Source organism: Carcharhinus amblyrhynchos, chromosome 22, assembly GCF_965287045.1.
Source record: "Carcharhinus amblyrhynchos chromosome 22, sCarAmb.v2.hapA, whole genome shotgun sequence".
Lineage (NCBI taxonomy): Eukaryota > Metazoa > Chordata > Chondrichthyes > Carcharhiniformes > Carcharhinidae > Carcharhinus > Carcharhinus amblyrhynchos.
Genome location: NC_137345.1, coordinates 37624326 through 37648093, shown reverse-complemented (window position 1 = coordinate 37648093; position 23768 = coordinate 37624326). Strand labels below are relative to the sequence as shown.

Below are 23768 nucleotides of genomic sequence, written 5' to 3'. Positions count from 1 at the left end.
CTCTATCAGTTCCATTATACGTGTTTGTTAGTAGCCAGTGTCTTCCTTCCCTAGCTCCTAACCCTTACCCTACTGACTGACAGTCACATTCTCCCACTGATGTGGTTGTGCTTGTCTTTGAGGTGTGACTCTACCTGGGAGATTCATCCAGAGGTTCTCTCCCACCCCATGTGTCGGAGTGTTTCTACTCCATAATCTAGCTTTGAGCCAGAGCTTCCTAATCATTTACTGAAGATGTGTTAACCTTGGACTGTCTGTCTGAGCACAGGCTGCCACAGATTACAGTCCAGTACATTGCTCCTTCTAATTCATTTATTTATTGGTCTTATTTCTGTTCTATATATGATTACTTGAGGTATAAATTGTATCTAGATATTAGGGTTCAGATTAATTTGTTGGTAATTACCTCTTTTAATTTAGTTTTATTAGTTATTCATGTCAGATTTTAAATTGATGAAGATTCAGAAACCTTCAATGATTGTATCCTCGATTTAGTTAAGTTTATTTTTATTCTCCTTAGATCTGATTAATTAATTAAATAGAACTTAATTATATCATAAATTAAACACTTGATAAGCTCTTGATTTGACAACATAAACTAAACACCTAATTTGATTATAAAAGTGATTTTCTGATTGGACGTCTCTTTTTAAAAAGTTGCTCATTTCTTCACTTTGTTTGCAAGTGTTACAGGTTTGGTTTGAACATTCTCAGACGCAGGACTGGAGGTTGCAGTGTGGTGGTGACAGGTTCAGTTGAGGCATTTGAGAGGGCATTGATGATTATTTGAATAGAAACAGTGTGCAGGGTTATGGGGGAAAATCAGGGGAATGGTACTACATCTGGACAGCCTGTGCAGCCATGATGGACCAACTAGTCTCATTCTGCACCATAACAATTCTGTCATTCTGACTGGCAGCTCTCCAAATATTTATAATCTTGATTGGCTGATTAGATCACTGCTGTATCACAAGGTACAGCAATAAACATGAGTAATTTGAGGTGAGAACAGAAATCCCCAGCCACGTTCCCAACTGGAGTATCAAGGTGACTCCATGAGATATAGAAGAGAAAAAATGTCCCATTTTCCAAAATGTCCACCTTTGAGGAGTGTGACTGTTCTATCATCACTTCACTCCCTTTTAGGAGGTTACATTCAGAGTGTTCTTTTCCTTTTAGATGGGGCAATGCCTCAAATCATGAACATGGTGCAGTGTCAGAAGTCTCTCAGTGCGATGAACACAGCTATGCGACTCTCCTTCGGCAAGATGAACAACACAGAACTATGCAGAAATGGCCATGGGGAGGAACCCCTAAACCTCTCCAACAGGTCAACGGGCAAGAGGAGTGTTGTGACGTGCTCACCACCTTCTGCATGGCAAACTCCAGCCAATGGGAAAATAGCAGGTGAGAGTTTGAACAATGAGGCGGGGCTTCTGAATAACACACGAGGAACAACTTAATGTCCACAAGATTAGAAGAATGGTATTAATAGTCTCTGATGTGCTCCTACTAACTTTATTTATTGTGTTTTCCTGAGGGTGGAGCTTAGTTTCCCCAAGGGTAGAAACGTGATCTAATAGCGACCTGGATGATGCAGCTTCAGTCTCCACTCCTGTATTGTTAGCTGATCTCAATCAGGCTGAGACTGGCATTAGCTTCAACTATTCTAAAGCATGTACTGCCCAGAAAAACCACTGAAAGATGTGACTGAGCTAACTATTCAGCCAATATCTGGGGATTGGCAATCTTCAGTCCTGGTGAGTTGTGGCTCAGTGGACCACTCTCACCTCTGAGTCAGAGTGTTGCAGGTTCAAGTCCCACTCCAGGGGAATACAAAACCTGGCCCAGTAACCCAATGCAGGACTGGGGAAGTGCTGTGCTGTCAGAGGTGTGTTCATTTGGATCTGAAGCTCCACTCTCAGTACTTTCCGTGCAGCTGTCATTAACGGAAGATCTTAATTGGTTAGTGATCACCTTGCTGCTGCTGGGATCTTGCTGAACTCACACTGCCTGCCACATTTGCTACATCACAACTGTCACAACATTTCGGATGTCCTGGGGTGATACACGGTGCTACATAAGTGCAAGTTTGTTCTTCCCTCCAGTGTCCCTGTGCTAGGCAGGTCAAGATGTGGAGATGCTGGCGTTGGACTAGGGTAAGCACAGTAAGAAGTCTCACAACACCAGATTAAGGTCCAACAGGTTTATTTGGCAGCACAAGCTTTGGGAGTCTCGCTCCTTCTTCAGGTGAGTGAGGACTTGTGTTCACAAACAGGGCATATACAGACACAAACTCAATTTACAAGATAATGGTTGGAATGTGAGTCTTTACAGGAATCAAGTCTTAAAGATACAGACAATGTGAGTGGAGAGAGGATTAAGCACAGGTTAAAGAGATGTGTATTGTCTTCAGACAGGACAGTTAGTGAGATTTTGCAAGCCCAGGCAAGTCATGGGGGTTACAGATAGTGTGACATGAACCCAAGATCCCGGTTGAGGTTGTCCTCATGCGTGCAGAACTTGGCTATCAGTTTCTGCTCAGCGACTCTGCACTGTCATGTATCATGAAGGCTGCCTTGGAGAACGCTTACCCGAAGATCAGGAGACTGATTGCCTGTGACCGCTGAAGTGTTCCTCGACAGGAGGAGAACACTCCTGCCTGGTGATTGTCGAGCGGTGTTCATTCATCCATTGTCGTAGCGTCTGCATGGTCTCTCCAATGTACCATGATTCAGGGCATCCTTTCCTGCAGTCTATCAGGTAGACAATATTGGCTGAGTCGCAAGAGTGTACTTGGTGGATGGTGTTCTCACATGAGATGATGGCATCCGTGTCGATGATCCGGCATGTCTTGCAGAGGTTGCTGTGGCAGGGTTGTGTGGTTCGTGGTCCCTGTTCTCCTGAGGGCTGGGTAGTTTGCTGCAGACAATTGTCTTTGAGGTTATGCGGTTGTTTGAAGGCAAGAAATGGAGGTGTGGGGATGGCCTTGGTGAGATGTTCATCTTCATCGATGTATTCATGAAGGCTCCAGAGAAGATGTCATAGCTTCTCCACTCCGGGGAAGTACTGGACGACAAAGGGTACTCTAACCGCCGTGTCCCGTGTTTGTCTTCTGAGGAAGTTGGTGCAGTTTTTTGCTGTGGCACGTTGGAACTGTCGATCGATGAGCTGAGTGCCATATCTTGTTCTTATGAGGGCATCTTTCAGCGTCTGGAGGTGTCTGTTGTGATCCTCCTTATCTCACCAAATCCTGTGTGTATGGAGGGCTTGTCGATAGGGGATGGTTTCTTTAACATGTTTAGAGTGGAAACTGGAGAAGTGGAGCACCATGAGGTTATCCATGGGCTTGTGGTACAGTGAGGTGCTGAGGTAACTGTTCTTAATGGAGATGCATGTGTCCAAGAATGCAACCGATTCCGGACAGGAGTCCATAGTGAGTCTGATGGTGGGATGGAACTTGTTGATGTCATCATATCGTTGTTTCAGTAATTGTTCACCACGAGTCCAAAGGAAAAAAATTTTATCAACATACCTACTGTGTAGCATTGGTTGAAGATCCTGTGCGGTGAAGAGGCCTTGTTTGAACCTGTGCATGAAGATGTTGGCATATTGAGGTGCAAATTTGGTCCCCATGGCTGTTCCGTGTGTCTGAATGAGGAACTGGTTGTTGAAGGTGAAGACATTGTAGTCCGGGATGAAGGGGATGAATTGCAGAATTGTATCTGGAGAATGGTAGTTGTCGGTGGTGAGTACTGAGCCAGTTGCAGCAATGCTATTGTCATGGGGGATGTTGGTGTAGAGCGCCGAGACATCCATTGTGACGAGGAGAGCTCCTGGTTCAACTGCTTCACGTGTACTGAGTGTCTGTAGGAAATCCATAGTGTCGCGACAAAAGCTGGGGGTTCTTTGTACAAGGGGTTTCAGGATGCCCTCGACATAGCCAGAGAGGTTCTCACACAGGGTCCCATTGCCCGATACGATGGGATGGCTGGGTGTGTTGGCCTTGTGTATCTTCGGGAGGCAGTAGAGAAATCCAATGCAGGGAGTACATGGGATGAGAGCACAGACGGTGCTCTGAAGGTCCAGATCAAAGGTCTTGATCAGTCTGTTGAGTTGACAGGTATGTTTTTTGGTCGGATTTGTGGGTAACCGTCTGCAGTGTTCCTCGTTGTTCAGTTGTCGGTACACCTCTTTGCAGTAATCCATTCTGTTCAGTATGACAGTTTATCTGCTGGATTGATGACAATGTTGCAGTCAGTCTTGAGAGCGCAGACGGTATTGTGTTGCACTTGGGTGACGTTCGGGGCTGTCTTGTGAGTGCAGTTGATGAATCTGGTATTGACGAACCTCCTGACGACTTGGGCATACATGTCGGGTTGAGGGCAGCGGCCTTCCGGAGGAATCCAATTGGACTCTTTCCTCTTTGGTTGCTGCACTGCGATCTCTTTGTCGGCTGTCTCATTGGGTTCACTGTTGGCCTCTTGGAGTTTGTGAGTTCCTCTGTGTCCGCTGCGAGAATGATGGGGTCCATTTTGGTGGTGGGGCAGAAATTGAGCCCTCGGCTGAGAACTTCGATTTCATCTGGTTGAAGTGTGTAGCCCAACAAGTTGACAATGGGCTTCCCTGCGGTGTACTGTTTTCTACTGTGGTACCGGGGGATGCTTGGTTGCTGCTGGTGGTGATGCCGAGTTTCTCAAGTTTCCTGTTCTTGGTGTGCATGTAGATGGTGTAGTTTCTTTGACTCGTCTGCTTGGCAGTCTTTCGCAGCTGGTCTGCATCCTGAGTGCAAGTTGAGAATCTGGACTCTATCTTGGTTTCCAGGATGTGGCGTTTGCTGTAGAACTGGTGTATGAGGTGTTTGAGGAGTGAGAGAGAGGTGTGACGGCAAAGCCTTTCAGCGTAGTCTATGTTATAGGTTGACCTGAGTGTGTTCGTGATCTGTAGTCCTTTGGGTATCTTGTCTGCTTTCTTGCATCTTTGGAGAAACTTGATGTCTGTGTCGATATGCGCAATCTTCCTGGAGATCCTCTCCACTTGGAGCCAGCAGTTTGTGGTGTCGATGGTAGCCATGATGTGGAAATGCAGGCATTGGATGGGCTAAGCACAGTAAGAAGCCTCAATAACCAGTTCTTCATCCAGACACATGGAACAGCCATGCAGACCAAATTCACACCTCAATATGCTAACATCTTCATGCACAGGTTCAAACAAGACCTGTTCACCACACAGGACCTTCAACCAATGCTATACACTAGATACATCAATGACATTTTTTTCCTTTGGACTCATGGTGAACAATCATTGAAACAACTATATGATGACAGCAACAAGTCCCATCCCACCATCAGACTCACCAGGGACTACTGTCTACTCTCTGGAGTCAGTTGCATCCTTGGACACATGCATCTCCATCAAGGACGGTCATCTTAGTACTTCACTGCACCACAAGCCCATGGATAACCTCATGATGCTCCACTTCTCCAGCTTCCACCTTAAACACGTTAAAGAAGCCATCTGTATGCACAGGATCTGCTCAGATGAGGAGCTTCACAATAAACACCTATAGATGCTAAAAGACGCCCTCATAAGAACAGGATATGGCACTCAACTCATCGATCGACAGTTCCAACGCGCCACAGCGAGAAACTGCACCAACCTCCTCAGAATATAAATACAGGACATGGCGGACAGAGTACCCGTCGTCGTCCAGTACTTCCCCGGAGCAGAGAAGCTACGACATCTTCTCCAGAGTCTTCAACATGTCATCGTTGAAGACAAACATTTCACCAAGGCCATCGCCACACTCCCACTTCTTCTTGCCTTCAAGCAACAGCACAACCTCAAACAGACCATTGTCCACAGCAAACTACCCAGCCTTCGGGAGAACAGTGACCACGATACCACACAACCCTGCCACAGCAACCTCTGCAAGATGTGCCGGGTCATCGACATGGATGCTACCACCTCACATAAGAACACCATCCACCAGGTACACGGTACATATTCTTGCAACTTGGCCAACATTGTCCAACTGATAAGCTGCAGGAAAGGATGCCCCGAAGCATGGTTCATTGGGGAGACCATGCAGACGCTACGACAACGGATGAATGAACATCGCTCGACAATCACCAGGCAAGAGTGTCCTTCCTGTGGAGAAACACTTCAGCGGTCACGGGCATTCGGCCTCTGATCTTCGGGTAAACGTTCTCCAACACGACCTTCACAACACACGCAGAATTGCTGAGCAGAGACTGATAGCCAAGTTCCGCACACATGAGGACAGCCTCAACAGGGATCTTGGGTTCATGTCACACTGTCTGTAACCCCCACGACTTGCCTTGGCTTGTAAAATCTCACCAACTGTCCTGTCTGGAGACAATACACATCTCTTTAACCTGTGCTTAACCCTCTCTCCACTCACATTGTCTGTACCTTTAAGACTTGATTACCTGTAAAGACTCGCATTCCAACCATTATTTTGTAAATTGAGTTTGTGTCTGTATATGCCCTGTTTGTGAACACAAGTCCTCACTCACCTGAAGAAGGAGCGAGACTCCAAAAGCTAATGCTGCCACATAAAGCTGTTGGGCTTTAACTTGGTGTTGTGAGATTTCTTACCAGGCAGGATAAGCCAGTCAGCATTATTACAAACATTTCTCGCTTCCTGTATGACTCAAACTGACATTTGTCTCTGCAACTTCCTCACTCAATTTCTCTCACTACTTCTCACACTCTCTCAGATTAATATTTTGGCTCCTGTTTTCTATATGATGTGATCTGACACATTTTCAGTAACAGAAACCATTTTTCTGACCTCATTCCACCCCCGATGGAACACTGCTGTGAGTGAAACATTGAGAAATACAAAAGCATTGCCTAAGATTCGCATCCCAATATCCACCCCTTCACCATCAATATCTACCCCTTCACCCCAATATCCACCCCTTCATCATCAATATCCACCCCTTCATCATCAATATCCACCCATTCATCATCAATATCCACCCCTTCATCATCAATATCCACCCCTTCATCATCAATATCCACCCATTCATCATCAATATCCACCCCTTCACCCCAATATCCACCCCTTCATCATCAATATCTACCCCTTCACCCCAATATCCACCCCTTCATCATCAATATCCACCCATTCATCATCAATATCCACCCATTCATCATCAATATCCACCCCTTCACCCCAATATCCACCCCTTCATCATCAATATCCACCCCTTCATCATCAATATCCACCCATTCATCATCAATATCCACCCCTTCACCCCAATATCCACCCCTTCATCATCAATATCTACCCCTTCACCCCAATATCCACCCCTTCATCATCAATATCCACCCATTCATCATCAATATCTACCCCTTCACCCCAATATCCACCCCTTCACCACAATATCCACCCCTTCATCATCAATATCTACCCCTTCACCCCAATATCCACCCCTTCATCATCAATATCCACCCATTCATCATCAATATCCACCCCTTCACCCCAATATCCACCCCTTCATCATCAATATCCACCCATTCATCATCAATATCCACCCCTTCACCCCAATATCCACCCCTTCACCATCAATATCCACCCCTTCACCCCAATATCCACCCCTTCACCATCAATATCCACCCCTTCACCATCAATATCCACCCATTCACCCCAATATCCACCCCTTCACCATCAATATCCACCCCTTCACCATCAATATCCACCCATTCACCCCAATATCCACCCCTTCACCATCAATATCCACCCATTCACCCCAATATCCACCCCTTCACCATCAATATCCACCACTTCACCATCAATATCCACCCCTTCACCATCAATATCCACCCCTTCACCAGCAACATCCACCCCTTCACCCCAATATCCACTACTTCACCCCAATATCCACCACTTCACCATTACCCACCCCTTCACCATCAATATCCACCCCTTCACCATCAATATCCACCCCTTCACCATCAATATCCACCCCTTCACCATCAATATCCACCCCTTCACCATCAATATCCACCCCTTCACCATCAATACCCACCCCTTCACCATCAATATCCACCCCTTCACCATCAATATCTACCCCTTCACCCCAATATCCACCCCTTCACCATCAATATCCACCCCTTCACCATCAATATCCACCCCTTCACCCCAATATCCACCCCTTCACCATCAATATCCACCCCTTCACCATCAATATCCACCCCTTCACCCCAATATCCGCCCCTTCACCATCAATATCCACCCCTTCACCCCAATATCCACCCCCACCATCAATAACCACCCCTTCACCATCAATAGCCACCCCTTCACTCTCAATATCCACCCCTTCACCCCAATATCCACCACTTCACCATCAATATCCACCCCTTCACCCCAATATCCACCCCTTCACCCCAATATCCACCCCTTCACCCCAATATCCACCCATTCACCATCAACATCCACCCCTTCACCATCAATATCCACCCCTTCACCCCAATATCCACCACTTCACCCCGATATCCACCCCTTCACCATCAATATCCACCCCTTCACCATCAATATCCACCCCTTCACCCCAATATCCACCCCTTCACCATCAATATCCACCCCTTCACCCCAATATCCACCCCTTCACCCCAATATCCACCCCTTCACCCCAATATCCACCCCTTCATCATCAATATCCACCCCTTCACCATCAATATCCACCCCTACACCATCAATATCCACCCCTTCACCCCAATATCCACCCCTTCACCATCAATATCCACCCCTTCATCATCAATATCCACCCCTTCACCCCAATATCCACCCCTTCACCCCAATATCCACCCCTTCACCATCAATATCCACCCCTTCACCATCAATATCCACCCTTTCACCAGCAACATCCACCCCTTCACCCCAATATCCACCCCTTCACCATCAATATCCACCCCTTCACCATCAACATCCACCCCTTCACCCCAATATCCACCCCTTCACCATCAATATCTACCCCTTCACCATCAACATCCACCCCTTCACCCCATTATCCACCCCTTCACCATCAACATCCACCCCTTCACCCCAATATCCACCCCTTCACCATCAATATCCACCCCTTCACCATCAACATCCACCCCTTCACCCCAATATCCACCCCTTCACCATCAATATCCACCCCTTCACCCCAATATCCACCCCTTCACCCCAATATCCACCCCTTCACCATCAATATCCACCCCTTCACCATCAATATCCACCCCTTCACCATCAACATCCACCCCTTCACCCCAATATCCACCCCTTCACCCCAATATCCACCCCTTCACCACAATATCCACCCCTTCACCCCAATATCCGCCTCTTCACCCCAATATCCACCCCTTCACCATCAATATCCACCCCTTCACCATCAATATCCACCCCTTCACCCCAATATCCACCCCTTCACCATCAATATCCACCCCTTCACCCCAATATCCACCCCTTCACCCCAATATCCACCCCTTCACCACAATATCCACCCCTTCACCCCAATATCCGCCTCTTCACCCCAATATCCACCCCTTCACCATCAATATCCACCCCTTCACCATCAACATCCACCCCTTCACCCCAATATCCACCCCTTCACCATCAATATCCACCCCTTCACCATCAACATCCACCCCTTCACCATCAATATCCACCCCTTCACCCCAATATCCACCCCTTCACCACAATATCCACCCCTTCACCCCAATATCCACCTCTTCACCCCAATATCCACCCCTTCACCATCAACATCCACCCCTTCACTATCAATATCCACCCCTTCATCATCATCTCAACCCCCTCACCATTAACCCAATCCCCTCACCATCAACTCAATCCCCTCATCGTCAACTCGATCCCCTCACCGTCAACTTGACCCCCTCACTATCAATTCGACCCCCTCACCATCAACCCGACCCCATCAACCCGACCCCTCACTGTCAACCCGACCCCCTCGCCATCAACTCGACCCCTCGCCTTCAATTCGACCCCCTCACCGTCAACTCGATCCCCTCACCGTCAACCTGATCCCCTCACCATCAACTTGATCCCCTCAGCATCAACTCGATCCCCTCGCTATCAACTCGATCCCCTCGCTATCAACCCGATCCCCTCACCATCAACTTGACCCCCTCACCTTCAACCCGATCCCTTCACCATTAACCGGATGCCCTCACCATCAACTCAATCCCCTCATTGTCAACTCGATCCCTCACTGTTAACCCGATCCCCTCACCGTTAACTCAATCCCCTCATCATCAACTCGATCCCCTCACCATCAACTCAATCCCCTCATCGTCAACTCAATCCCCTCACCATTAACTCGATCCCCTCACTGTTAAGCCAATCCTCTCACTGTCAACTCGATCCCTCACCATCAACTCGATCCCTCACCACCAGTTCGATCCCTCACCACCAGTTCGATCCCTCACCACCGGTTCGATCCCTCTCACTGGCAACTATCAGACATTGAACCAGATTGTTTTCAAACTTAGCACCATATTTGACCTTAGTCTAAGCTTCTGACCACACTCTGCGCCATCGCTGAGAGCTGCTATTTTTGTAACTCCATCTGGACCCTCCCCTCTCTCAGCTGCTGAAACCCTCCTCTGTGCCCTCATTGCATTGAGACTCGACTGTTTCAACACACTCCTGGCTGCTCTCCTAACCTCTACACTTGAGATCATTCAAAACTCTACTTCCTGCTTCTTACCTTGTGCCAGCTTCCTGTCATCCATCATCCCTGTGCTGTATGGCTTCTGATGAAACAACACTTGTTTTCAAATCCCTTGTTGGCCTAACCTATCTCGGAAATATCCTCCAGGCTCTAAAACCACTCTTCAATTCCGCGCAGCCCAGTTTTAATCACTTCACCATTAGCAGCCAGGCCCTCAGTTGCTGAGGCCGTAAGCTCTGGGATTCCCTCCCTTATTGAATGGCGGGGCAGGCTCGAAGGGCTAGATGGCCTACTCCTGCTCCTATTTCTTATGTTCTTATGTTCTTAAACCCTTCTATTCTCAAAGTCTTTCTCCTCTTTTAAGATAATCCTTAAAATCAACTCCATTTGCCAAACATTTGTTGGCTGGCTCTGTTTAAATTGGGTCTGAATTGTAAAAGCCCCCAAGTCCCGTGACAGAGGGTTATCAAATAATGAAGAATGAAAAAGACAAGATAAGTCGATAAGAGAAGAGTTAATATTTAGATTTTGAAAGGTTAAAGGTGAGAAATTCCGGTGTTCTGCTTCTGGATGGAAATGAACAAGATAAATAAATGGAGCAATGAGATTGGTTTCATCAGGCGTAGGGATTGTGATCTAATCAGAATTGCTAATGGAGTGATTCCTATACAGACTGCAGGCTGCTCTGGGATTACGTTTATCAACTTCTGTCGGACAGTCGATATGAGCAGTACATCAGGTGGGAAGATAAAGATTCAAAGATCTTCCGAGTGGTGGATCCCAATGGACTGGCACGTCTCTGGGGGAATCATAAGGTGAGCAGATATTTGATTCTTGGGGAACAATGACATCTACATGAGGACTGTGTTCTCTGTGACAGACAGACAATCAACTTTTTATTTGAAATGATAAATCCTGATTGATAAATCTTGCCAGCTTCACATTCTATCCCATGAGCCTTTTCAGCAAATACTGTCCACTGTGCACCATCTTGTTAATTAGAGGTTTCCCCAACAACAACAGCCAAGGTAGCTGCTGCAGGTAACACCAGAAAAGTAGTTCCCATTCACCTGTCGGGTCTGCTCTGCCATTCCACTAAATCACTGATTGCCCACCACTAATTGCCCTTCAGAAGGTGGTGGTGAGCTGCCTTCTTCAACTGCTGCGGTCCACGTGGTGCAGGTACACCCACAGTGCTTTTAGGGAGGGAGTGCCAAGATTTTGACCCAGTGACTGTGAAGGAACGGTGATATATTTTCAATTCAGTATGGTGAGTGACTCAAAGAGGAATTTGCAGGTAGTGAGTTCCCAGGCATCTGCTGCCCTTGTCCTTCTAGATTGTAGAAGTTGTGGGTTTGGAAAGTGCTTTCGAAGGAGCTTTGGAGATTTACTGCAATGTGTCTTATGGTAAACACCATGCACTACTGAATGTACATTTAAGGTGATGAATGCAGTGCAGATCTAGCAGAATGGTTTTTCTTGGATGGTCTCAAGCTTCTTGAGTGTTGTTGGAGCTGCACTTATCCAGGCAAATGGAGAGTCTTCTATCACACTCCTGACTTGTGTCTTGTAGATGGTGGACAGGCTTTGGGGAGTCAGGAGGGGCACAGAATTCCCAGCCTCAGACCTGCTCTGGTAGCTACAGTATTTATATGGTTAGTCCAGTTAATTTCCCCCCAAGGATGGTGATGGAGAATTCAGCAATTGAGTTTGTGTTTTTATATGCCCTGTTTGTGAACAGAACTCCCATTTACCTGACAAAGGAGAAATGTTCTGAAAGCCAGTGGACTTTGCTACCAAATAAACCTGTTGGACTTTAACCTGGTGTTGTGAGACTTCTTACTGTGTTTACCCCAGGCCAACGCCAGCATCTCACATTATGTGTATTTGACGTACCTGGGCAATTTTCCACATTGTTGGGTAGATGCCAGTGTTGTAACCGTACTGGAAGAGCTTGATTAGGGGAGCGGCAAGTTCTGGAGCACAAGTCTTAGGATTATTGCTGGAATATTGTCAAGGTAAGAAGTCTCACAACACCAGGTTAAAGTCCAACAGGTTTATTTGGGAGCAAAAGCCACTAACTTTAGGAGTGCTGTTCCTTCATCGGGTGAGTGGGAGTTCTATTCACAAACAGGGTATATAAAGACACAAACTCAATTTACAAAATAATGGTTGGAATGAGAGTCTTTACAGGTAATCAAGTCTTAAAGATATAGACAATGTGAGTGGAGAGAGGGTTAAACACAGGTTAAAGAGATGTGTATTGTCTCCAGCCAGGACAGTTAGTGAGATTTTGCAAGCTCAGGCAAGTTGTGGAGATTACAGATAGTGTGACATGAAACCAAAATCCCGGTTGAGGCCGACCTCACGTGCGGAACTTGGCTATCGGTCTCTGCCCAGCGACTCTGTGTTGTTGTGTGTCGTGAAGGCCGCCTTGGAGAATAATTACCCGAAGATCAGAAGGTGAATGCCTGTGACCACTGAAGTGTTCCCCAACAAGAAGAGAACACTCTTGCCTGGTGATTGTTGAGCGGTGTTCATTCATCCATTGTCATAGCGTCTGCATGGTCTCCCCAGTGTACCACGTCTCGGGACATCCTTTCCTGCAGCGTATCAGGTAGACAATGTTGGCCGAGTTGCAAGAGTGTGTACCGTGTACCTGGTGGATGGTGTTCTCATGTGAGGTGATGGCATCCATGTCAATGATCCGGCTACACAGGATCTGCTTAGATGAGGAGGATCACAACAGACACCTCCAGATGCTAAAAGATGCCCTCATAAGAACAGGATATGGCATTCGACTCATCGATCGACAGTTCCGACGTGCCACAGCGAAAAACTGCACCAACCTCCTCAGAAGACAAACACAGGATACAGTGGACAGAGTACCCTTCGTCGTCCAGTACTTCCCCGGAGCGATAAAGCTACGATACCTTCTCCGGAGCCTCCAACCTGTCATTGATGAAGATGAACATCTCGCAAGGCCATCCCCACACCCCCACTACATGCCTTCAAACAACCGCACAACCTCAAACAGACCATTGTCCACAGCAAACTACCCAGCCTTCCGGAGAACAGTAACCACAACACCACACAACCCTGCCACAGCAACCTCTGCAAGACATGCCAGATCATCAACATGGATGCCATCATCTCATGTGAGAACACCATCCACCGGGTACACATAATCTTGCAACTTGGCCAATGTTGTCTACCTGATATGCTGCAGGAAAGGATGTCCCGAGACATGGTACACTGGGGAGACCATGCAGACGCTACAACAATGGATGAATGAACATCGCTCAACAATCACCAGGCAAGAGTGTTCTCTTCCTGTTGGAGAACACTTCAGCGGTCATGGGCATTCGGCCTCTGATCTTCTGGTAAGAATTCTCCAAGGCGGCCTTCACAGCACACAACAACGCAGAGTCGCTGAGCAGAGACTGATAGCCAAGTTCCGCACACATGGGGATGGCCTCAACCGGGATCTTGGGTTCATGTCACACTATCTGTAACCCCCACAACTTGCCTGGCTTGCAAAATCTCACTAACTGTCCTGTCTGGAGACAGTACATATCTCTTTAACCTGTGTTTAACCCTCTCTATACTCACATTGTCTGTACCTTTAAGGCTTGATCAAATGTAAAGACTCACATTTGAACCATTATTTTGTAAATTGAGTTTGTGTCTTTATATGCCCTGTTTGTGAACAGAGCTCCCACTCGCCTGAGGAAGGGGCAGCGCTCCAAAAGCAAGTGACTTGTGCTACCAAGTAAACCTGTTGGACTTTAACCTGGTGTTGTGAGACTTCTTACTGAATTTACCCCAGTCCAATGCCGTCATCTCCACATATTATCAGGGCCCAGAGCCTTTGCAGCATCAGTAGTTTTCCTCTTGTTCATTGCCTCACTATTTGCCACAGTCCCAGTCTGGCAGCTAATCTCTTTATGACTCAGTCAGCTTGACCAGTAATGGTGTTACCAAGGCATTCTTGGTGATGAACATTGGGAAAAATTTAAAAATCAACAAAGAATGACTAAGAAGGTGATAAAGAAAGGAAAGATTGACTATGAAGCTAAACTAGCACTAAGTATAAAAACATTTTTACAAATATATAAAGAAGAGGAGGCTGGCTAGAGTGAATGTTAGACCGTTAGAGGATGAGAGGGGGGATTTAGCGGTGGGCGATGAGGAAATGGCTGAGGCTTTAAATAAGTTTTTTGCCTCAGTCTTCATGGAGGAGGACATGAATAGTTTGCCGGATATTAAAGATAGAAGGATGGTAGGAGTTGAGGGCCTGAATGCGATTACTGTCACTAGAGAGGTAGTGCTTGATAGACTAATGGGACTGAAGGTGGACAAGTCCCCAGGACCGGATGGAATGCATCCCAGGGTTCTGAAAGAAATGGCAGAGGTGATAGTGGATGCCTTAGTAATTATTTACCAAAATTCACTGGATTCCGGGGAAGTGCCAGAAGATTGGAAAACAGCTAATCTTACGCCACTTTTTAAAAAAGGTAGCAGACAAAAGGCAGGGAATTATAGGCCGATTAGTTTAACGTCTGTAGTTGGAAAAATGCTTGAATCTGTCATCAAAGAAGAAACAGCAAGGCACCTAGAAAAGAATGGTTTGACCGAGCAGACGCAGCACGGATTCGTTAAGGGGAAGTCGTGTTTGACAAATTTATTGGATTTCTATGAGGATGTGACTAGTGCGGTAGACAGAGGGGAACCAGTGGATGTGGTGTTTTTAGATTTCCAAAAGGCGTTTGATAAGGTGCCTCATAAAAGGTTGCTACAGAAGGTTAGGGAGCGTGGAGTTGGGGGTAAGGTGTTAGCGTGGATAGAGGATTGGCTGTCTAATAGGAAGCAGAGAGTTGGTATCCGTGGGTGCTATTCTGATTGGCGGTTGGTGACTAGTGGAGTGTCGCAGGGATCGGTGCTGGGGCCTCAGCTATTTACCATTTATATAGACGATCTGGAGGAGGGGGCTGAGTGTAGGGTGACGAAATTTGCTGATGACACGAAGATGAGTGGAAAAGCAAATTGCATGGAGGGTGTGGAAACTCTGCAGTGGGATCTGGATAGGCTAAGTGAGTGGGCAAGGACCTGGCAGATGGAGTATAATGTTGGCAAGTGTGAGATTATCCACTTTGGCAGAAATAATAGTAGGAGGGATTATTATTTAAAAAGCAAAAAGCTGCAGCATGCTACGGTGCAGAGGGACCTGGGGGTCCTTGTGCACAAGTTGCAAAAATCCAGTCTGCAGGTGCAGCAGGTGATTAAGAAGGCGAATGAAATGTTGGCCTTTATAGCGAGGGGGATAGAATGTAAAAGTAGGGAAGTCTTGCTGCAACTGTACAGGGTACTGGTGAGGCCGCAGCTGGAGTACTGTGTGCAGTTTTGGTCGCCGCACTTGCGGAAGGATATATTGGCCTTGGAGGGAGTGCAGAGAAGGTTCACCAGGCTGACACCGGAGATGAGGGGGTTGGCCTATGAAGAGAGACTAAATAGACTGGGTCTGTACTCGTTGGAGTTTAGAAGGATGAGGGGGGATCTTATAGAGACGTATAAGATAATGAAGGGGATGGATAGGGTAGAGATAGAGAGGTTCTTCCCGCTTAGAAAGGATAGCAGGACTCGAGGGCACAGCCTCAAGATAAGGAGGGGGGGCAGTTTAGATCAGAGTTGACGAGGAACTTCTTCTCTCAGAGGGTAGTGAATCTCTGGAATTGTCTGCCCATTGAAGTGGTGGAGGCTACCTTGTTGAATATGTTTAAGTCACAGATAGATAGATTTCTGATAGACAAGGGAATTAAGGGTTATGGGGAGAGAACGAGAAAGTGGAACTGATCCACTTCAGATCAGCCATGATCTTGTTGAATGGTGGGGCAGGCTCGAAGGGCTAGATGGCCTACTCCTGCTCCTACTTCTTATGTTCTTATGTCCCCACCCAGAGTACATTTACCACTCACAGTGCTTTCTCCAAGTAATGTTTAACATGGAGGAGTACCGATTCATCAGCTGAGGGGGGTGAGGTAGTACGTGGTAATCAGCAGGAGGTTTCCTTGCCCATGTTTAACCTGGTAGCTTTAGGACTCCCACATCCCTCACTCCAGACTCTATGTGCTGCCTCTGGTGGTTGGTGTCAGCTGGAGAAAGAGTCCATACATTGAGAAACCAGATTAAATAGGTGGCGGGAGAGTATGATGGGTGGATTCTACATCGGCTGAAATCGATTCATCCCTGTTTCTGATTTTGAAAAAGATTTTCTCTTTTTGCTTCCACCCAGAACCGAGTAAACATGACGTACGAGAAGATGTCACGAGCTCTACGGCACTATTACAAACTGAACATCATAAAAAAAGAACCCGGCCAGAAACTGGTCTTCAGGTGAGTGAGACCAAGACACCTGGCCCACACTGTCAGGGTCACAGTTATGGTCAGAGTTATGGGCCACAGTTACAGTCAGAGTTATGGGTCACAGTTACGGTCAGAGTTATGGGCCACAGTTACAGTCAGAGTTATGGGTCACAGTTACAGTCAGGGTCATGGGTCACAGTTACGGTCAGAGTTATGGGTCACAGTTACAGTCAGGGTCATGGGTCACAGTTACGGTCAGAGTTATGGGTCACGGTTACAGTCAGGGTCATGGGTCACAGTTACGGTCAGAGTTATGGGTCACAGTTACAGTCAGGGTCATGGGTCACAGTTACGGTCAGAGTCATGGGTCACAGTTACAGTCATAGTCATGGGTCACAGTTACAGTCAGGGTCCTGGGTTACTGTCAGGGTCATGGGTCACAGTTACAGTCAGGGTCAGGACTATTACTTACGTGGCGAAAAACTGCAGCAGGCGACGGTGCAGAGGGACCTCGGGGTCCTTGTGCATGAGTCGCAAAAACCCAGCTTGCAGGTGCAGCAGGTGGTCAGGAAGGCGAATGGGATGCTGGCCTTCATAGCGAAGGGGATTGAATATAAAAGTAGGGAGGTCTTGCTGCAGCTGTATAGGGCATTGGTGAGGCCGCAGCTGGAGTACTGTGTGCAGTTTTGGGCACCGCATCTGCGCAAGGATATTTTGGCCCTGGAGGGAGTGCAGAGGAGGTTTACTAGGCTGATACCGGAGTTGAGGGGATTGAGCTATGAGGAGAGGCTGAATAAACTAGGCTTGTACTCGTTAGAGTTTAGAAGAATGAGGGGAGATCTCATTGAGACGTATAAGATGATGAATGGGATGGATAGGATAGAGGTGGAGAGACTCTTCCCGCTCAAAAAAGACAGTAGGACTAGGGGGCACAGCCTCAAGATAAAGAGGAGGCGGTTTAGAACGGAGTTGAGGAGGAACTTCTTCACTCAAAGGGTGGTGAATCTCTGGAATTCTCTGCCCGTTGAAGTGGTGGAGGCTGCCTCGCTAAATATTTTTAAGAAGCGGGTTGATGGGTTCTTGATAAGAGAGGGGATTAAGGGTTATGGGGAGAGGGCGGGAAAGTGGAACTGAGCCACGACAGATCAGCCATGATCTTATTGAATGGCGGGGCAGGCTCGAAGGGCTAGATGGCCTACTCCTGCTCCTATTTCTTATGTTCTTATGTTCTTATGTCATGGGTCACAGTTACAGTCAGGGTCGTGGGCCACAGTTACAGTCAGGGTCCTGGGTTACTGTCAGGGTCATGGGTCACGGTTATGGTCAGGGTCCTGGGTCACAGTTACGGTCAGGTCCTGGGTCACAGTTACAGTCAGGGTTGTGGGTCATGGTTACGGTCAGGGTCGTGGGTCACTGTTATGGTCAGGTTCGTGAGCCACAGTTCTGGTTAGGGTTGTGGGTTATGGTCAGGTCGTGTGTCACAGTTATGGCCATGGTTACAGTCAGAGTCATGGGTCAGAGTTATGGTCAGAGTCATGGGTCATGGTTATGGTCAGGGCTGTGGGTCACGGTTAGGGTCAGGGTTGTGGGTCATGGTTACAGTCAGGGTTGTGGGTCATGGTTACAGTCAGGGTTGTGGGTCACGGTTACAGTCAGGGTTGTGGGTCACAGTTGCTGAATCCCACTCAGTGGAGATTTGAACATTCTCCTACATCATGGACTGGGTGTTAATGACATTGACAAAGCAGTCTGCATAATTCATAAGGCCCGGCCTGCACCATGGGAAGACAGCAAAGCTCTGGGTGGGAAGGGGAGAGACTGCTCCTTACTCCTTGTTTCTTCAGCAAACGCAGCATGTCTCAAAACCCTTTCCAGCCAATGAAGTGCTTTTGATGTGTAGTTACTGGTGAAATACAGGAAACATCGTAGCCAATTTACACACAACAAGATCGCACAAATAGCAAAGTGATAATCTGTTTTTGTGATGTTGATTTAGGGATAAATATTGACCAGGAGACCAGGAATAATCCCCCAGCTCTTCAAAATAGTGCCATGTAGGTTATTACATCCACCCCCGGCTTAACATCTCATCCGAAAGATGGCTCCTGTGACAGTGCAGCACCCCCTCAGTGCACCCTCCCTGCACTGGAATGCCAGCTTTGATTATCATGCACAACCTTGAGTTAGAAGTTAGAGTTCTCCCACCATAGTCTGAGCTGATGGAGAGGATTGTCTAAACTCAGTCGCACGCCACTGCCCCCAGTCAGGCAGCAGTTATTATGATACCGCATGGTGAGCTTTCTAATCTTCAAACAGCATTGGGCAAGGTTATAAAACCATCATCACCTTGAAACACTGGAGAGACAGCTACTTCCAGCTACCGATGGAATTATTCAGGGTTTTCTAATCAAGTGACCCTCCTGCATCTCTGGTGGGATCCTGGAGCTGGGATTATATACTGCTGCTTTAGCCCTGTTAAAGGGTTGTAGATTTTACCCAGCTACCTGCCTCCTGATTCAGCAGGTTAACTCTTGCTGGGATATCGAGTGAGTTTTTTGGCTGTGCTCCCAGAACAGTGTTACCCACTGATATAAGACATGAATGCAGCTACCTAGACAATCAATTTAATATTAATTTGAAAACAAATGGGTGAGAAATTATGAGCCAAAAACAGAAAATGCTGGCAAAACTCAGCAGGTCTGGCAGTGGCTGTGGAGAGACAGAAACAGAGTTAACGTTTCCAGTCCGTATGACTCCACCGATTTGAAATGTTGACTCTGTTTCTTTCTCCACAGATGCCGCCAGACCTGCTGAATTTTTTCAGCATATTCCAGTCTTTATTTTAGATTTGCAGCACCTGCAGTATTTTGTTCTAACTGTAGTGAAACCTTCTGAACTCAGTGCGTGCAGTTTCCCGATGCGTGCTCCAGGTGGGAACAATTCGTACAAGGAATAGGAAAAATGCACCCAATAATCCCACAGGCACCTTTCAGATCTTCAGCTGTGAGGTTACAGTCAGGAGCATTTGAAAGTGATTAGGGTCAGAGATGGTATAACTGCCTGAACTAAACCACAAAGGAACAAAGTGAACAGTGAAACATTTGTTAGTTTATTTGACAGTAAGTAAGAGTACGTGTAAAGGATATCCTGCTCAGCATTGCAGCGCTTGTGTTCTAAGAGGAATTGACTTTGAAAGCCCTGTCCTGAAGATTGTCAGATGCGTCCCTGGATTTGGAATCACGCTTGATGGGAAGGTTGTCTCCAGCGTGATGGATCTGGGGTTACCCAGGGGTATGATATTGGGAGTAAAAAAATTAAAAACACAACCTCCCCAATGGGATCTTTACACAGATAGACAGATTTTTAATTAGTAATGGGCTTGAATGGTTATAGAAAACGGGCAGGAAAATGGAGTTGAGGTCGATAGAAGATTAGCCGTGATCTTATTGAATGTTGGAGCAGGCTCGAGGGGCTGAATGACCTACTCCTGCCCCTAGTTCTTTCTAGAAGGTCACTTAAGTGAAACTCAATACCATTTGTTCAATGCCTCTCTCAATAAGTGAGATTTGGGGCTTTGCGGGAGATTAAATGGGCCGATCGTGGCCACAATAGGGTAGAGTCTACATGACATTGGAGGCAGCAGGATTGATGGGCTGAATGATATTTTATGTTCCTCTGTTCTGACTGCGAACCTTTCTATGATCATTACCACCGGAGGTTGAATTTTCTGTCCTCCCGGATGGTGTCACAGCCTCGGAGCCGATCCCTCCCTGATCTTACTTTAGCTGGAGTTTTAAATGTCACAGCATAATCCCTAAGCGGATCCCGTTTGCACAGGTTCCTGAAGACTCCGGACGAAATGATCCACAAACCAGATAAATTGGAGCAACTGGAGTTACAGGAACAGGAAGGAGCAGATTTCAAAGAGGACACATTTCAACTATCACCATGACAATGATATAAAAACGGCACGTAGCTGAACTCTGAGCCTGACCACTTCCTGCTGTACACACTGACACTTGTCAATCGGGGCTTCACCAATCCAAAACAAACTCTCTCTCTTTTCCAAATGGTACCAATGTGAAATCTTCCTGTTTTTATGTGGGTTTGTGACTTTGATTTGGTGACAATAGCACTACATTTGATGTATGCACTGCTGAACTGTAAGATATACTAAGAAGCTTGCTGTGAAAATTCTGAAGGGAAATTGTGAATAAATTCTGAATACTTTGCACCATTTCTAATTCTGCCACATTCTTTGTGTTTGTCCGTCTCGTTCAATGTGACAGACCAGAATACTGGAACTGAGTACTTGTGTTACAAGCCAGAGGGTTTCATTGCTGACTCCTAGGGCACTGAGTGGCTGTGTGTTGATTGGGTGCCCAATGTGGGTTTGAACAGGCCCCACTCTCCAGCCAGTTTTGAGACCTCATTTGAACTTGGCAGATGAACTGCAGGGATTCCAACAACTGTCTGGGCATGGAGTTGTCAGGACTGACTGGAGCTGGTTAACCTGCAGTAGGAGGGTGGATGTCTAAAGCTTCCTTCAACAGCACCTTCCAAACTGTGACCTCACCCATCTAGAGGGACGAGGGCAACAGATACCTGGGAATAGCTCCACCTGTAAGTTTCCCTCCGAGTCACTCACCATCCTGACTTGGGAATATATCACTGTTACTCCACTGTCATTCAGTCAAAATCCTGGAACATCCTCCCTAACTGCAATCTGGGTGTACCTACACAAGATGTACTGCAGCAGTTCAAGAAGGCAATCACACAGTAGTGGGGTGAGCTGAAAGTTACTCTCCAGATTGTAATAGAGCTACCAGACACCAGTGCAAAAAATGTAAAAATACTGCACATTGAAATAAAGCAGCCAAAAGAAAGAATGTTACTCATCACCAAATCTTCAGGGGAGAATGGGGATGGAAGACAAATGGTTTTCTAGTGACAGCCTTATATACATCAAGTAAATGAACTAAAACTAAATCCCGATGATTGCAGACATAGACAGTGACCTGTCTCAGTGTAAAAACAGGTTTAAAATGGGAACTGATCAAAACTGACCAGGCAGTGCCCACCTGGGATTGCCCAGCAGACACCCTGGCAGTGGACATCAGGCACCACTGATGTGCTGGGGCAGTGCCAGGGTGACCAGGGGGATTAGGCATGGGGGGGGGGGTGCAATGATGGGAGGGGGGTCTATGCAGGAGGGTCATGCAGAGGTGGATCACACAGGGAGTCCTGATGGGAGGTGGTATGTCGGGGTCAACAGGGGACCCATCAGGAGGCCCCTGATCCCACGTGCTGGCTGCCGCATCAGGATGGACATGGTGGGGCAGGGGGTGGAGTGACAACATGCTTGTGGCAGGGTGGGGGAGGGTTCAGTGTTCATAGTGGATGGAAGGGGGTTCTCCCAATGCACTATGAGATTGGGGCCGCCTTACGACATGGCAGCTGAGCGCTCTGATGGTGGTTTTACGGTGAGTTTACACTCCCCCCCCCCCCCCCCCCCCCGCCTCACGCCCCCACCCCAAGTACCAAATTCCCAACTCTCCAGAGAAGTGTGAGTGTCGAAAGATTGCAATGTAGAGCTCACCCGAGAGATTAGCCCTGATCACTCCTCTTTTCCCAAGGTTACGACACTTAGAATGTTTTGGGGGAAAGTTCTGCCCTGTATAACGGAAGGAATTCAGACAGCCCAGGTTTTATCAGGTGACAGTAGTTGCAGATTGTTAAAACAAAGCCCTCTTGTTGAAAGCGTTGTGTGAGAACGCTTTGGGCAGAAATTTCCGGCTGCGCTCACCGAGGTCAAAGGATCTTTACGTGGTCCTGCCCCACCCACTACAATCCCTGTGGCGGGCAGGACGGGGAAATTCCGCCTGTAAAACTTTGACCATTGGCACCATCATTAGAGATTAGGAGCTGCAAAGGTTGGCTTTTGTTGGAAGCTGGCTGGTGCACACAGACTGTCTGCTGGACCATCATGCTGGCTAGACTGGAATGTTTACACTACATCCCAGACATTTGGGAAGTAAACCTTTGTTCACTTTGAAATGATTCAGAAGCTTCTGGAAGCCAGTTTGTGACCAGCTGGAGCCATCTTGTCTGAGCACTAACTGTCTACTTTGAAAAGCACAAAAAAAATGACGTCATGGGTACAGCAACTAAAAAATTTATATTTATTTATTTTTCTTCACATCTCCACCATCACACTTGGCATCTGCAAGTTTCATTCGAATGCAGCAAGATTGGCATTAAATGTTTGGAAAATCTGGGCTAGAATGTTCTGCGCTTTTCACTGAACTAAATGTCGATTGACACGATGATGGATAAGGTTCACATAAACAGGGTTAGTTCGTTTATCAATCAGTGTGAATCCACCTGTATCTCCTGGGCAGAGGCAGGGCAGCTCAATACACTAATGCACAATAAGTGGCTTATAATATGATTCCCATTTACTGGTCTTTACTTATTGTCCCGAGTTTAATCAATATACATTGTTCTCATTTTCATGTCTGGTCGAGTCATATTTTAGGGTGTTCTTGTTGAGGGAAGGGGGCGTTGTGGATTATCACACTACCCTTGCGCATATCGATTCAGTCCAGAACGGTGAGACAAAAACCTATTTGTTGGGGTGTGGGAGGCCCAGATGGTTGTATTAGTGTGAATCCAGTGCCAGCACCGGTTGGTTAAAGTTGT

General features: G+C 47.0%; 1 protein-coding gene across 1 annotated transcript in view; it reads left to right on the top strand.

Moving 5' to 3' along the window:
* Window positions 1–21303, top strand: part of LOC145356865 (transcription factor ETV7-like) — a 62588-nt gene extending 41285 nt beyond the window's left edge. Inside the window, exons 6-9 of the mRNA XM_080209823.1 lie at window positions 1180–1407; window positions 11376–11518; window positions 16996–17096; window positions 20904–21303. Coding sequence (XP_080065949.1) covers window positions 1180–1407; window positions 11376–11518; window positions 16996–17096; window positions 20904–21018 — 587 coding nt within the window. The 3' untranslated portion in view covers window positions 21019–21303. The remainder of the gene's footprint in view (window positions 1–1179; window positions 1408–11375; window positions 11519–16995; window positions 17097–20903) is intronic.
* Window positions 21304–23768: the final 2465 nt, after the last annotated feature.